The sequence below is a fragment of the Ascaphus truei genome, chromosome 7 (genome assembly GCF_040206685.1).
Source record: "Ascaphus truei isolate aAscTru1 chromosome 7, aAscTru1.hap1, whole genome shotgun sequence".
NCBI classification, from domain to species: Eukaryota; Metazoa; Chordata; class Amphibia; order Anura; family Ascaphidae; genus Ascaphus; species Ascaphus truei.
The window spans coordinates 40,418,888-40,436,097 of record NC_134489.1 but is presented as its reverse complement, the minus strand read 5'-3'; the positions used below and the strand labels follow the sequence as shown (position 1 = coordinate 40,436,097).

General features: G+C 48.6%; 2 protein-coding genes across 7 annotated transcripts in view; one reads left to right on the top strand and one right to left on the bottom strand.

Annotated features, from left to right (window-relative positions):
• LOC142499070 (gonadotropin-releasing hormone II receptor-like) overlaps positions 1-7,504 on the top strand; it is an 85,034-nt gene extending 77,530 nt beyond the window's left edge. For all 6 annotated transcript variants that reach the window (XM_075607893.1, XM_075607894.1, XM_075607892.1 and 3 more), the window contains 3 exons: positions 1,685-3,175; positions 5,184-5,388; positions 6,627-7,504. In XM_075607893.1, the coding sequence (XP_075464008.1) occupies positions 2,600-3,175; positions 5,184-5,388; positions 6,627-7,120 (1,275 nt within the window). In that variant the 5' untranslated portion in view covers positions 1,685-2,599 and the 3' untranslated portion in view covers positions 7,121-7,504. The remainder of the gene's footprint in view (positions 1-1,684; positions 3,176-5,183; positions 5,389-6,626) is intronic.
• Positions 7,505-10,583: 3,079 nt separating this feature from the next.
• Positions 10,584-15,360, bottom strand: RBM8A (RNA binding motif protein 8A). Its single transcript, XM_075607890.1, has 6 exons — positions 15,170-15,360; positions 14,034-14,093; positions 13,602-13,679; positions 12,850-12,986; positions 12,168-12,304; positions 10,584-10,922 (listed from the first exon to the last, which is right to left on the bottom strand). Exons 1-6 carry the CDS (start codon positions 15,234-15,236, stop codon positions 10,877-10,879), a joined length of 525 nt encoding a protein of 174 aa, XP_075464005.1. The 5' UTR covers positions 15,237-15,360; the 3' UTR covers positions 10,584-10,876.
• Positions 15,361-17,210: the final 1,850 nt, after the last annotated feature.

Genomic DNA, 17,210 nt, shown 5'->3' with positions numbered 1-17,210 from the left:
CTGAGGCGGAGTGACGGGCCAAAGGACACACAGGGACACAAACACACACACACACAGGGACACACACACACACGTAGACACACACACACACACACACACACACACGTAGACACACACACACACACACACGTAGACACACACACACACGTAGACACACACACACGTATACACACACACACGTATACACACACACACACACGTATACACACACACACGTATACACACACACACACGTATACACACACACACACACGTATACACACACACGTATACACAAACACACACACGTATACACAAACACACACACGTATACACACACACACACGTATACACAAACACACACACGTAGACACACACACACATAGACACACACACACACACACGTAGACACACACACACGTACACACACACGTACACGCACACGCACGTAGACACACACATGTACACGTAGACACACACACATGTACACGTACACACACACACACACACATGTACACGTAGACACGTACACACACACACATGTACACGTATACTCACACACATGTACACATACACACACACATGGAGACTTACACACACACGTATACACTCACACACGTATACACACACACACACGTATACACACACAGGTATACATACACATAATGTATACACACACATGTATACACACACACGTATACACACACACACGTGTACACACACACACATGTGTATACACACACACGTGTATACACACACACGTATACACACACACACGTGTATACACACACACACGTGTATACACACACGTGTATACACACACACACACACGTGTATACACACACACGTGTATACACACATGTGTATACACACACATGTGTATACACACACAAACATGTTGTATACACACAATGTATACATACACACAATGTATACATACACACATGTATACATACACACACATGTATACACACACATGTATACACACACACGTACACACACACACGTACACATACACACACACACACACACACACATGTATACACACACACACACACATACAATGTATACACACAAACATGTATACACACACACACTATCCCCAGCACCACCACATCAGCACACCGGTATCCCATGGCCCCCCAGCACACTGGCATTCTCGGCTCCCCGCCATTCCCAGCCCCCATCAACACCATCAGCACCCACACATCGCCACCTTTGCACCTCCCCCATCGGCACACCCACATCCGCACCCCCACATCAGCACCAAACCCTCCCAAATCAGCACACCAATACAATCACCATCAGTACAGCCACAGCAGCACTACCACCGCACATGGGCCGCGTGGACCACTCCCCACCCAAATGCCACACCCACACCACAAACATCCCGGGCAACGCCGGGGCTCTCAGCTAGTATATATATATAATACAAATCAGGCTGTGTAATAAAGTCCTTTTAGGAGTGATTGGCGTCCAAAGCAATTTCATCGTTTGCGTATGCCTGGAATCACCACCATACATAAAATACCCAACGTTCTCATATCGATTACAATATACGTTCTCCCAGGCAGCCTCCTGCGTTCGTCTTCTCTGCTGGAGTCACAGGGCCTGAGAGAGCAATGATTATTAATCGCCCAAGAACATCACAGGGGCGAGGAATCAGATAAAAACATGACTGTCTATTTGTTGTTGTACTTTGCAGGGGTTGCTGTTGGGAAGGCAAAGCGTCTCTTCCATCCCACGTTGGTGATCAAGCAAGAGGCAGCATCGTGTTGTGGGTGAGAAGAGACTCGTAATGTACAAAGAGTGAAATGCCAGAACAGTTTGCATCATTGAGAATTGGCTTTGCTTGAATGCTGGCACTGTGGCGGGAGTTTCGTGTATGGACATCTTTCTTCTACCACTATATATATATATATGAAGGTCTTCCAGAGTAGAGCAGCGCAACCTTGGTGAAGCCCATTTCTCCTTCCAGTGAATGTGTATCTCTCTTGACATCTTTCCTGGAGAAGTCCAAGGAGATGCTCAGAAGGAAATGAATAGAGCCTGCTGAAGGCCAACACCGGTTATTTTTTTAAGTTGGGCAGAAGCTCTAGGTCCGTAAAATGAGATCTGGGATGGACTGGAGCAAGACGGAGGAGCTGGGAGATTTTCCGGAGCTGTTTGCTCCTGTGGAGATGTTAAACATCCAAATGATTGGGTTTTGGAGCTGACAGTTCTGCGGTGCTAAAGGATGCCGTGCCCTGATAGGGAAGGGCAAATACAAGATATTGCAGAACAATAAAATAAATCCCTGCCCCAGAGAGCTTACTATCTAATACTTGGTACTGGAGGCAAAGTAAGATACAAAGAATCCCTTTCCAGCTCATCGTTTCAGCCAATGACTTTCATCTGTGCGGTGTTCTTGTGTCTCCAGAAGTCCAAGGAAACATGGTGCCCGGAAGCTTGCAGGTTAAACAACATGTCCCTGGACTTCTGCATTGGGAAACTTTCCTCCCCGACTTTGTTTCTAAGTTGAGAATGATTTTACTTTCTACCCACTTGGGTTTATCGGAGCACAATTGGTCGCCAATAAATCAGTCACCTAGGAACACGGAGGGCTTCGCATGGTGTCAAGATGAATGTCAGTAGCCAAGGGACGGTGGTGGGGCCGGGTCACCCCCTGGTCCTCTGTGGATTCAGAGATTTGAACCTGAGCTGTGTGGACACGAATGGGGCAGAGCAATCCCACGGACCTAATTTCACCCTCCTCAACGAGGAGCAGTTTGTGCTTCCCACCTTCTCCACGGCCGCCAAGGTCCGGGTGGCTATCACCTGCATCCTCTTCATCTCTTCAGCTTGCTTCAACATCGCCGCCCTGTGGACCATCACCCATAAGTACAGGAAGAAATCTCACATCCGCATCCTCATCATCAACCTGGCCGCGGCGGACCTGCTGATCACCTTCATCGTCATGCCCCTGGACGCGGTGTGGAACATCACCGTGCAGTGGTATGCCGGGGACCCAGCCTGTCGGATCCTAATGTTCCTCAAGCTGGTGGCCATGTACTCCTCCGCCTTTGTTACCGTGGTGATCAGCCTGGACCGTCAGGCCGCCATCTTAAACCCGCTGGGGATAGGTGATGCCAAAAAAAAGAACAAAACCTTGCTGTCCGTGGCCTGGGCTCTGAGCATCTTATTGGCAACTCCCCAGGTCGGCGTGTTTATTTATTTGAATGGGGCATTAAACACAGGGGACCCGTTTGCTTCCAATTAATAGCCCACAGCTTGAGTAAATTTGGTATCTAGAGATGTTTGAACGCAGTTCCTCTCAGCCTCCAAATAACTCGCAGTCTCCTTTTTGGTACCTAAAGCAAATGCAGATACATCGATAAATGGCCTTGGATACAAAGCACCGAAAGTGGGGTTCCTATTAAAATGCTATCAATTTGAATAATGTACTTACATTAATACAGGGGTTCTCAACTCCAGTCCTCAAGACCCCCCAACCGGTCAGGTTCACAGTCTTGGACTGAGCCACCTGTGCTGAAGCAGGGATATCCTTAAATCCTGACCTGTGGGGGGGGGGGGGGGGGGGCCTTGAGGACTGGAGTTGAGAACCCCTGCGATAAGATATTATCAAGACAATTCACCATGGTCCCATTTGTGGACAAAAGTGTTAGCCCGATATGTGCCCGGACTCATCTAGTTCTGTATTTACAAACTGGCTGCTGTCCTTGTATTGTTCATTATAGCGAAGGGAGGGGGTCGGATAATTCAGATAGCACAGGGTCTGGTCATTCCATAGGGAGTGGAAAGGGTGCCCCGGGACCTTCATGGGCGGGAGAGGAAAGGGTGCCCCGGGACCTTCATGGGCGGGAGAGGAAAGGGTGCCCCGGGACCTTCATGGGCGGGAGAGGAAAGGGTGCCCCGGGACCTTCATGGGCGGGAGAGGAAAGGGTGCCCCGGGACCTTCATGGGCGGGAGAGGAAAGGGTGCCCCGGGACCTTCATGGGTGGGAGAGGAAAGGGTGCCCCGGGACCTTCATGGGTGGGACAGGAAAGTATGCCCGGGACCTTCATGGGCGGGAGAGGAAAGGGTGCCCCGGGACCTTCATGGGCGGGACAGGAAAGGGTGCCCCAGGACCTTCATGGGCGGGACAGGAAAGGGTGCCCCAGGACCTTCATGGGCGGGAGGAAAGGGTGCCCCGGGCCCTTCATGGGCGGGAGAGAAAAGTGTGCCCCGGGACCTTCATGGGCAGGAGAGGAAAGGGTGCCCCATGACCTTCATGGGCGGGAGAGGAAAGGGTGCCCCAGGACCTTCATGGGCGGGAGAGAAAAGGGTGCCCCAGGACCTTCATGGGTGGGAGAGGAAAGGGTGCCCCAGGACCTTCATGGGTGGAAGAGGAAAGGGTGCCCCAGGACCTTCATGGGTGGGAGAGGAAAGGGTGCCCCGGGACCTTCATGGGTGGGACAGGAAATGGTGCCCCGGGACCTTCATGGGCGGGAGAGGAAAGGGTGCCCCGGGACCTTCATGGGCGGGAGAGGAAAGGGTGCCCCAGGACCTTCATGGGTGGGAGAGGAAAGGGTGCCCCAGGACCTTCATGGGTGGGAGAGGAAAGGGTGCCCCATGACCTTCATGGGCGGGAGAGGAAAGGGTGCCCCAGGACCTTCATGGGCAGGAGAGGAAAGGGTGCCCCAGGACCTTCATGGGTGGGAGAGGAAAGGGTGCCCCGGGACCTTCATGGGTGGGAGAGGAAAGGGTGCCCCGGGACCTTCATGGTTGGGACAGGAAATGGTGCCCCGGGACCTTCATGGGCGGGAGAGGAAAGGGTGCCCCGGGACCTTCATGGGCGGGAGAGGAAAGGGTGCCCCGGGACCTTCATGGGCGGGAGAGGAAAGGGTGCCCCGGGACCTTCATGGGCGGGAGAGGAAAGGGTGCCCCAGGACCTTCATGGGTGGGAGAGGAAAGGGTGCCCCGGGACATTCATGGGTGGGACAGGAAATGGTGCCCCGGGACCTTCATGGGCGGGAGAGGAAAGGGTGCCCCGGAACCTTCATGGGCGGGAGAGGAAAGGGTGCCCCGGGACCTTCGTGGGCGGGACAGGAAAGGGTGCCCCAGGAGCTTCATGGGTGGAAGTAGCTTGTAGATTTTGCTCAGTGGTTGACTTTCTGGTGTTTCCCGTCCACGGCGTCATTCTGATGATGGGTTTCCCCTTCCAGCTGTTCGTGTTCCACACCGTCAGCAGAACGCAGCCAGTGTACTTCATCCAGTGCGCCACTGTGGGCAGCTTCCAAGCCCACTGGCAGGAGACCATGTACAACATGTTCACCTTCTTCTGCCTTTTCCTCTTGCCGCTCCTCATCATGGTGTTCTGCTACTCCCGCATCCTCATGGAGATATCCCGGAAGATGAAGAAGGCTTGCGGTGAGTGATGGGCTTTATGGGTCTTGGTCACTGCTTGGGCACTGTAGAAGGACCACCAGTGGTCAATGCATGATGGTGCTTGGTAGTGTCTAGTAGCTGTACTGATCTCAACCAGTGCAGAAAGATAAGATATAAAGCAGGGGGTGACTAACGCCTGTCCTCAGGGGCCACCAACAAGCCAGGTCTTGGGGATACCCCTTCTTCACTGACTGGGCCACTGATTGAGCTACCTGTGCTGAAGCAGGGATATCCCCAATACCTGGCCTGCTGGTGGCCATTTGACGCTGCGTTGCTGCGACGTCACACCGCAGGACCCCGCAGCATCATTTGATGCCGCGTTGCCATGGAGATGCGTCCAGACGATTGGTTGAATCGCAGAAAGTTGATGTTGGAGAGGCCTCACGCGATCCCCCCGGCATTTCATTTGAATGCCTTGGGGAAGAGTGCGGGGCCTCTGCAACCACCTGCGCCCCCCCCAGAAAAATCTTGCGCCCCCCCAGTTTGCGTACCCCATGCATTAATTCACCGAGAAACATCTTGCACAACAATTGTAATAGATCCATTGACTGCTTCCCTCCGCATGGGGGATTAGAGGCTCCGGGGGAACTGAACTTATTAGGGTGACCGATTCCCTGAGAATATTGTAAGCCCTTCAGATCCGGAGGAGATCATTGTGAGACTGCTGAACAGAAGCAAGATAGACACGCAGAGTGTGATATTCCCATTCTCACATCTGTGTATCTGGGACAAGATAAGAACCTTGATCCATCAACGCTGAACATTCCCGGGTGACAAAGCCCCTCTGTATCGGTGTAATGACATTTGCTTTATACACAGGCCCTCACTTGAAACATTTCTTTCATCTATTCTTCCTCCCTCGTTTCCACACATTTTTTTTAATCTACTTTCCTGCTAGGTTGGTATAAATCAGGGGCGGGCAACTCCAGTCCTCAAGGGCCACCAACAGGTCAGTTTTTCAGGATATCCCTGCTTCAGCACAGGTGGTGCCGTCTCCAACTAAGCTACTGATTGAACCACCTGTGCTGAAGCAGGGATATCCTGAAAACCTGACCTGGAGTGGGCCACCCCTGGTATAAAGAGTAATCCGAGGCTGTTTTCTATAGCTAAAGGCTAGATCTGATTTTGTTTTAGATAACCCATTGAACATATCGCTGTCAGTGGTTGAAAGTTGGTCCTACATGTAGAATTGCACCTATAAGGTATCTTTCCTTCCCCAGTTTCCTCCAGAGAAATTCACCTCCGGCGTTCATCTAATAACATCCCCCGGACCCGTATGAGAACCCTGAAGATGTCCTTGGTGATTGTGTTGACCTTCATTGTGTGCTGGACGCCTTACTACCTCCTTGGCATCTGGTACTGGTTCTCCCCAGAAATGCTGACCCGGGAGAAGGTCCCTCCCTCCCTGAGCCACATGCTCTTCCTATTCGGCCTCTTCAACACCTGCCTGGACCCCGTCATCTACGGCCTCTTCACAATCCACTTCCGTCAGGAGATCAGGCGCGTGTGCCGCTGTACCACTCCGGCAAAGGACAACGACACAGCCTCCTTGGGCACGGGGTCTTTCCGCGTATCCACATCGGCAGTACCCGTTAAGAGGGCAGCTGGGGCCCCGGGGGGCTCTGGCAAGTTCGAACTGGAGGTCACCGGGATGGGTCTCCATTCGGGAAAGTGTGACCAATGCCGGAGAAAGATGGCAGAGAGCTTCATGTAAACCATACATGGCGACCTTATTACGACTTCAGCTCCAATGACTAGTTTGGGTGATTGTGGACCCAAAACTTGCTTTCTTACGGGGGTTAAACAACGAGGCATCTGGAGACCAACCAAGGAATTTTTAAAGCCGACACATCCAGGGGTAAAGGGGGGAGGAGGGGGTTCTGTGAATGTCACAGCCAGAAACAGATCTTCCTAATGAAGAAAAGGTGTTTGTGAGAAGGACAATAATAGTTAGTATTTCTGGATTCTAGTTAGCGGGGCGTAATCCACTACCTTAACCCTTTTACCAACCATGAAGGAGGGTATGAAATTAAAATGCAGGTTGAAATTCCCATATAACTGGCTGAATGAGTTGATTTGTGGTTTTTTTTGGCGTTGTGGTGCGGCAGATCTGAGCATACCACAACCCTCCTTGTGGAAGTGTGTGTTCATTGCAGCAGAGTTGGGTACGGTAGTTTGGTTGGTTAACATCATAACCCTAATTTAAAATAATACATGGTTAGGAGACCAATTTGCCACGATAAACACTTCTTATATAAAAAAAATACTTGTGTTTTTTTGTTTAAACTTCCTCAGAGTCCATCAAAAACCAAACTGATTAATTAAATTAGACCTGCCCTCAACACGGAACGATACAAATAGCTGTTAAATGCAATAACTTATTTGCCATCAACATTGAAAATAAAACATGGCTCTTAAAGGCAGCAATCCAACCTAAAATCACTATGGTGTTAGATAATCACTTATATATATATTTTAGCTCCAGGGAACCCCGCGAGTTAGTTACCATTAATTACCAACGTTCCCTCAGACATTTAAATGCTCGTCCAATAAGATTCTGCAACATCACGCCCCAAGGAATATTGCGGCTTCCTATTGGCCCGTGGATTTCCCTAAAAGGGAGAAAACTGGCTACAAAACCGGCACATGGGAACAGGGTGGAGGTGATTAGGGGATCTCTAAAACTAGCACATTGAAGTTCTGTAAGACCCTACGGTTCAAATTCTGTGTATGATTAAATCTAGAATTACTGCCACTGTAACGAGGAACTAAAAAGCTGATATTTAGTCCGCATCATTGTTATTCCCAGCAGAGAATGAGGATAGAGTACGAACGACCTTGGATACAGGACAGAGTTGCATCAAGCCTGACCACCCACACCAGTGATTGGGTGTTTCTTACATTGTGTAACTGCGATCACAGGCACGGCAATGGGAGATTGGACCTCTTCGTCTGTCACATTGGTCTTTCAAAAGACATGGGGCAGGAAAGACTAAAATTGGAGCGCTTAAATCACCCTTTAAAAATGATGTAACCTGCAGTTATTGCAGACACGGACCTTAAAATAAAACCACCGTATCTCCCTGGGAATTAGAGCCAATGATCTCAACATACAGCCTGGAAATGTGTTAACCCCTCTGTCGAAAGGCTGCAGTGAGTAAACGACATGGAGTTTGAAGGGAACCTGGTTCAATTCCCGGTGTCGGCTCCTTGTGACCTTGGGCAAGTCACTTTATCTCCCTGTGCAGCAACAGATTGTAAGGTCACCTGGGCAGGGACCTGTGTCTAACAATCCTACGCGCAGTGTACCGCGCGCTGTACTGTCATTGGGACGCACTTTGGGTCCCGTTGCTTGCCCCTCTCACAGCAAAGGAGGGAAAAGGTGATCACTTTTTTTTTTTTTTTTAAACTTGTTCTTTATTTGCATTTTTTGTTAAGACCAATGGGGAGTGGGATACAGAACATAAAAAGGGGGGAGGATGTTACTTTTGAATTACATAACTTTTTATCAAGTCTATAACATCATTTAGTGGGGAGACAATAAAGACATCACTGTTGGGACAGCGTATAAAATAACTAGTACAAAACTTTAACTTAAAAAGACTGGGAAAGGGAAAAAGACAAACCAAAAAAAAAAAAAAAAATGTCATTACTTTAGCAACAGTTTTCCACTTGTCGGTACCATACCAGTATTCCTAACACATCAGTAGATATGCACACGTATCTTTGTGGACTATTGAGTACCGAACACCCTCCAGGCCCATCTCGTCATTTTAGGCCGAATCGAACCAAATCACACCCAGATTTCCTCAGGGACTGTGTTTTTTTTTCTCCCTCCCCCATCCTTAACTCATGTGTTTTTAGGGCACTTCTATTATGTGTTTTTCAGATTTGGAGAGTTCCCCTAGTAATATATCTATGCCCCATATAAGTTCTCCAAGGTTCCCAGACGTCTATGTATTTCTGTACTGTGTCGTTTTGTATCCCCGTCAGTTTTTCCATAAGACAGATCCTCCATAGTCTCGCTTTTACAGCGTGTATGGCCGGCTGCTGCGCCTGTTTCCAGGCTTTGGCTATTTCGCATCTGGCCGCTGTATATATGTGTGTCAGTAGTATGTCGTCATTTTGTTCCATGGTATCAGTTGGCCTGTATAGCAGTACCTTCCAGGGGTCTAGGGGGAAGGTATACACAAGTATTGTCTGTGCCATATCATGTGTGGCCTTCCATAGCTTTGCAACCTTCGGACACGTCCACCACATATGTACAAACGAACCCTGCTGGCCACACCCCCTTGTACATACTGGGGACATGTTTCTGAAAAATTTGGACAGTCGTAGTGGGGTGTAGTACCATTGGTGGAGCATTTTATATGCATCTTCTTTTATTAATACGCATGTGGAGCTTTTCGCTATGCCTTCAAATATGTTATCCCACTGCTCCTGATCTAGTTGTTCTCCCTCAATTAGAGATACCTAAAGGCAGATTTATGAAGGCCATTTTCTCATGTTACTGTCTCGAACTTTTTAATATCTTTGTTTGCCCATAGTGATCACTTTTTATTGGAATATTGGAGATTACATTAAATTCTGCTTGATATATAATGAAGCAGTGCTGCCACCTGCTGGACAGAAGTGGCCACACCAACACTGGAAACAAGTCATTCTCATGAACATTTCCCAACGGTTCCATAAGAGGTTTCATATTTATTTCTTGTTTAGAGAGAAAGCAAAAGTGATAACATTCAAGTCTATCAAGTGCGCTATAAAATCAATTTACTTCATCAGGAGTGGCCAACTCCAGTCCTCAAGGGCCACCAACAGGCCAGGTTTGACAGCCACCTGTGCTGAAGCAGGGATATTCTTAAACCTGACCTGTTGGTGGCCCCTCGAGGACTGGAGTTGCCCACTCCTGTACTACAGGGTCTTCAAACATAAATGTGTCCATATAGATTTCTATATAGCCCCACTTCAGTTCCATGTGCTGGGAGTAGGAGGTCACAGTCAGGAGAATGATCTTTCAATGGAATTCCATCTACAAAAAGGTACAACCCATCTCTTTCTGCTAATAACTCAGCCCCTGCTGAGCTTTGCGATGTAACTTTGTTTTCCCCTGTAAAGCTCTATGGAAATACATAAGATAAGAGTGCCGCGGCGGAGAAAGACACTAAACCAACACGGAACATTAAAGAGACTTTATTCAGATATGATGGACATTTGTCACTTTTACACGAGCCGCTTCCTTAACCCCCAACCACGCGGCGGAGAAATGGATTTAGCAGAAGTGATCACACCTGTTATACCAAAAATAAAAACCCCTCTCTAGATACTTTGTGAGATTCGCCGCGAGTGGACCTGTAAAACCGCGCGTCCATTACGCTCAGCTGCTGCAGCGTTCACACCTGCAGCACCAGCGGCAAGTGTTGGATCCCAAGCAACAAAAAAAAAAAAAAGGACGGATGTGAGCAGACTGCTAACGCCGTCTCCTGTCCGGGCTGCGGCTGCGCCTGCGTCCACTTCTGCAAAACAGGGGCGAAAGTGTCAGGGGAAACCGAACAAGCAGCTCGTGTGAACAGGCAGACAGTGCACCGTGTACGGATCCACCCTGAGACACAGTCACTCTTACACAACATAGAAACAAACTTCCCCCTGCCAGGCAGCTCAGCGTCTCTCTGGCCAACATGTTACTATGTATTTGCGGTGGTTCAGCGATAAGAGGTTTGCCTACACCAGGGGAGGCCAACTCCAGTCCTCAAGAGCCACAGTGAGCCACCTGTGCTGAAGCAGGGATATCTGTAAACCCTGATCTGTTGGTGGTCCTTGAGGCCTGGAGTGGGCCAGTCAACGACTGATACACTGATTGAGCCACCTGTGCTGAAGCAGGGATATCCTGAAAACCTGACCTGTTGGGGGGGGGGGCTGGAGTTGAGCACCCCTGTACTACAGAAACCACATTTAACTTTTTTTTTTTTAAATGTATTACTACATAACAAGAACATGATTCTAAACACTTTGCAACAGATTTAATCCCGCAAACCGACATTGGAATGATTATTATTTACATAATTGGAACCAGGGGTGCAGAACTTCACTATTTTCAGCACCACCCGATCCCAGAGATAACTACAGGTGCTCCCTCTGGGGGAAACAATATGGCCACCAAATCTAGGGGGGCTCTTCCGACCAATAGGAAGTCGGTTGGCCGACAGCAGCGGCCATATTGGATTCCGATTAAAGGAACCAGAAACGGAATTAAAGCAAACATTGTAATGTAACGGGCAGCTCAGACTGTGAAACCCTGGTATACATAGACTGATGAGGAGTGTGCCAGACGTAATGATGAAGATTCACTTCTCCGCAGTATTGCCCCAGTCACACACACGTGGGCGACCAGCACAGACTGCGGCTTTAATTTGTACCCGTTACAAGAGACCCCTTCTTGCCCTAACGCTGGGTTTACTTAAAAAAATCTAATATTTCGTTGAGCAGATATATTTTTTTTTTAAAGGTAAGTGTCCGGGAGGTTAAAATGGAGGTCTCACCCAGAGGTAAGTGCAGTCCAAAGGTTCCCATGGTAACCGCAGACGATAGAGATGGAAAAAACCCTGATTTGTAACTATTTCATTTATTTTTAAAGAACAGGACATGCTCAGGGGGCTTCACGTTTAGGATACAGAGCCCCCGCCATAAGATCACTGCACACACCTGCATAGAAGCATATATTACGAGGCAGAAAACCTTGCCAGTGGGTAACACATTCTCACCTTCTCTTGCTCTTGGGAGGGCCCCGGACGAAGGCCCAGTCCACACTGACCGGCTGACCCATGAGGTCCTGACCATTTAACCCTTCCATGGCAGCCAGAGCCTCCTTGTAGGTTTCGTATTCCACCAGTGTGTATCCCTGAGGGGAGTAGAAGGGTAATTACAGCGACTAAATACACGGCCAAGGGATTTTCAGGGATCATAAAGGAGCCGCTCGTTCCCCCATCCTGTTTTTTCTGTCCCTTCCACCACCGTTTTGTCCTTTCTTGTGTAGGCAACCAAATCTCCAGAGCCGAATTGCATTCGTCAGCTGCTGGTCCCAAGATACCCCTGGTATTCTCCCCTCTTAAGGGAAACAAAATGGAGGTTTAAACCTCCCACATCACATGGACCAATAAGAAGCTGCGATGCCATCCGCCACGGCTTCCTTTAGCACGGGTGATGCAGGGATTTAAACCGCCACAAAGTACGAGCGTCAGCTTCTCCGGTAAGTGTCCCGTGAAGAAAATCGTGACGAATACCCCCAGATACCCCCTGCTGAGCTGGTGTCCCCAAAAGGAATTGTGGCCATAATCCTTCTGATGCCAAGCAGGCCTACAACACACTGCAAATGGGGTTTTATCTCTAGCGCTACGTACTGAGACCCCACACAGTGTCAGGGATTGTTGGTTATGAAGTTCTCACCTTTAAGAAGCCCGTCCTTCTGTCCAGATTCAGGTGTACGTTCTTTATCTCGCCAAACTCTGCAAACTTATCGTGGATGTCCTCCTCCGTGGATTCCTCGTGGACTCCGGTAATAAACAGGATCCAGCCTTCCACCGCTAAGGACAAGACAGCCGTGTTACACACCTCCAGCAAACACAGCCACCACCTACTGAGCCACTGCTGAGCCACACAACTAGTGTCTGCACCTCAAGGCTCATGGGAATAACGCAGAGCAGTGTCCCATCAGCTGATCAAGGCCACCCCTCAATACATAATCTTCTCACAACTGAAGGTCAGATCTATACAGCAATCAGAGGATGTATATAACTGTATAAAAGTATCTAGATCTAAGCAGAAATCATATACAAGGCATAGCCGCGTGGTTAATGAACTGGCCTCTGAAGTGGAAGACCGGATTCAAAACCACGTTTCAGTTGTGTGACGGAGCCAGTCTAATTCAAATGCAGCGTGAAAATCTAAAAATATATAATATTTTTTTTCTGTACAATAACAGACCTCACAGAGCAGCCACATCTGTTGAGCGTTTGTATTATGCAGACTCATAATCCCAGGGCATGTGTAACTTCCCAACGTCTATATCAAATTGGCAAATAGCCCATGGTGCTGGGATAAAACGATGATCATGCCGTCAATTGCAAGGAGAAGTTGCCAGGGCGGTGCTGACGGGGGCAAAAGCAGGCATTGGGCTGAGAAATGAACGTGGTACTCACATCTTTGGGGTCCCGGTTCATCCCCATCCTGTTCTACGCTGTCGTAATCCTCCCGAATTCTCGCTCTGGAGCCTTCTTCTGCTCAATGGAAAGAAACAGAGCACTTATAAAATCACTCACGTGCGCTATATAGCGAATACTGATCGTACCTTACACAACAATAACTCACAATAATCAATCACAAATAAATACTGATGTGATACAAACAAATCTGTCAGCAAACCCGCAGAGAGCGCTGCATTTAGTGCAGAGGCACCTCACGGGCGTGACCCGGAGATAAACTGCTGCTCAGTATTTAGACTGTGCAGACTCCAGGAGAGAAATGTTCCCAAGCAAAGATTTTAACCAGTCACTGTATATATACTGTACCCCACAGCCAACGAATAACCAAAAGATGCTAGTTACTGGCAGGGAAATAGTCAGTGGACTCACCGGCACCGAACCCTCTTCCTTTTCTCTTCTTGGCTTTCTCCTTCAGTTTGTGGATACTTTCTGTAAAGAGAGGGGATCCGTGTTACAGGAGATTAGAGCAGAAGCAAAAGTTAATCACGTTCAGATAGTCTCCATGAAACTCTACCTTCCCTCTATCCCAGCCAACACCCACCTACCTGCCCCACTCCTCTATGGAACCCCCATCTAACCAGCTTCTCTATCCCACACCTGGGGATCCCTACATGCCCCACTCCTCCAGAGATTTTACACCAACCCCTCATGTTGATCCCACAAAATCCGAGACACACCCCAGCAATCTAGGACCCAATATTAATTCCTAGTGAGCACAACACATTAACACCCAGTTGGATTTAGGCTCTCAGACTTACCCAAGTATGACATACGTCATTCCCCTTTTTTTGCCACAGAATGGTACATTACTATAACCGGCATTAGACAATATATCATATTTCCCCCAGATAAATGTACAATTGCCTTAGTTATTCCCTGGGCACCACCAGTATCTACCAATGCACGCCCTAAATACACTAGCGTACAGTTTAGACCTCCGTTGCCCCAAAGGCATCTATAATACATTTTATTCGTACCTAATTTGCTACAGAGAAATCTAAAACGGCCATAAATACTCCCCAGGCACTATCAGTATCTATTAATGCCACAGCAGACCCTAAATCAACGGTGCGCAAACTGGGGGGCGTGAGTTTTTTTGGGGGGGGGAGGGGCGTGGGCGGTTGCAGAGGTCCCGTGCTCTTCCCCAAGGCATTTAAATTAAATGCCGGGGGGACCGTGCGAGGCCTCTGTAACCTCTACTTACCGGGATTCAGCCGTCTTCACGACGCGTGACCTTGGCAACGCGGCATTTCATTCCATCGGAGAAGGTAAGGCAGGGGGCGGTGCTGCAAAAAAAATGTTTGCACGCCACTGCTCTAAATATACCCCAGAGACCTGCAACTGTGCTAGTATGCCTTAGATCCAGTGTACATTCTAATCGCCACAGAGAGACCGACAATGGCCCTAACTACTCAGTCTGAGCCACCTGTGCTGAGGCAGGGATATCCTGAAAACCTGTCCTGTTGGTGTGTCCATACATGCATACAGCCCCCGGCCCCTCTCACCATCTCCATCCTCATCCATAGCGAAGTCCTCGGCTCCGGCCTCGTGCAAATCCAATACGTCCGCCATGATTCCTGCGCCCGCTCCCCGAAAACGAGCTACACACACACAGCGGAGGCTCGATACGAGCGGGTTCCGGCGCGACACACACAGCAGAAACGCGACACGAGCGGTTTCCGGCGCAACACACACAGCAGAGACGCGACACGAGCGGGTTCCGGCGCACCGCGTTGACCTCAGGGTGGGGATACCAACGTCGCGGCGGACGTGACGTCACGTCCCACGGCAGCCGCCATGTTGAAGAGGTCAGTAGCAGCATGCCTGGCTGAGTACTTGCAGCAGCTGCTGCGCACGTGGTGGCTGGGAACTAGTCTCATGTTACTGCAAAGAAAGGCATCACAACCTGCAAGCAGTTCATACCGACAACTCCTTTAGATCTTCTGTGCTGGAGCAACAATGAGTTTCAGAAGTGCCAGTAATAAGATATTAGGACACCCAAGGGGAAATAATATATTGTATGTTATAAAGCGCTAACAGTGTACCAAGCGCTGTATATACCATTTTGTAGGCAGTGAGTTGCTTTCCTGTACAGCTAATACTCTAATTGTGGTGCATGAGACACCGAGATATAAAGTGTCGTTCTTCTATGCCAGTGCCCAGTCACATTAAAGCAGTTTATTCTCACCCACACCTCCCTGCCATCGCTTCCCCTGTAAATGGTGTTAACCTTCTCATTTTAACTGACTGACCTTAAATCTCACCCCACAAATCAATCATCCCAGCATCCTGCACTCATGGCTACTGTCCCACACCCACTCATACCCACCATTGTGGCCTAGCACTGCCATCTACTGCACTTACCCACCAGCAAGGCCAGGCACTGCCATCTACGGCACTTATTCCCCCGCCTGCTGTCTCTGTAAGTCTCCCATCATACCTCATAGATTGTAAGCTCTTCGGGGCAGGTATTTCCTTTCCTATTGTCGGATTGTGCTGCACTTATTGTATTATCATTCCCTGTACTGTATTCGTTGTGAAGCGCCGAGTACACTTTTGGCGCTATATAAAGATATACAATACAATTCCAAATATCTCTGAGCAGTTGCGTATTTTTTTTTTATTTTAATGTCCAAAATATGTAACCCCAAAAATCTATTTCACTATATAAGGTCCCCAAGCAAAGGGCTGTCATCTGTAATGAATTTTAAGGATTGCCAAAATATTGGGGGTCCAGGGGGCGAACTAGTATTCTGTAGTGCGTCTGTGTTGTAATGCTTGATGGAATACTGAGGCTTAGGGTTGCGTTATACTTTGTTATTAAATGGCTGGGCAGATTTTAGATGCTGGGCAGACTATCATAATTAATAACAATGTCATTAACAAAGGTATAGAGCCAAAGAAACAAAAACAAAAGAAAATAGCGCAAAAACGCACATAGTGAAGTACATAAAGATGTATTTTATCAGTAATTAATTCCGAAAGTCAGAAGATTGTATCTCCTTGTGGTGTAGTGATCACATCCCAGTGATGGTCACAAGTTCAAAATGTCCATGAATACTGATTGTCTGTGTATCACAGATTAGTAGAAAGCCCAAGTAGGTACCTGGTATGCAGTGAACCGGTCAATGACGTCACTGTTAGTCGCGCGGTGCGTCACGTGTGCAGAGCGTCAGAGTCGATACACAAACACACTGTGCTACAAGGGGATCACAAGCTAAGAATAAAAAAGTGACAATCCTACGCGTTTTGTAGCAGCAATGCTACTTCCTCAGGGAATTTACCTTACCGAAACCATCCTGGTAGAAGGGACGCCAGCTCCGAGACGGATCCTTAGTGCCACTAATGAGAGGCCACCGCCGAGACGACCCCTGGTACCATCGAGACCTGATGATCTCCTATCGTGTACATTTCTGCTGATTGGTAACCTCTGTTTATCACAGTCAATGCTTTTACCCTACTTATCTGATACACGCAGATTACTTACCTTCTTACTGATAAAATACATCGTTATGTACTTCACTATGTGCGTTTTTGCGCTGTTTT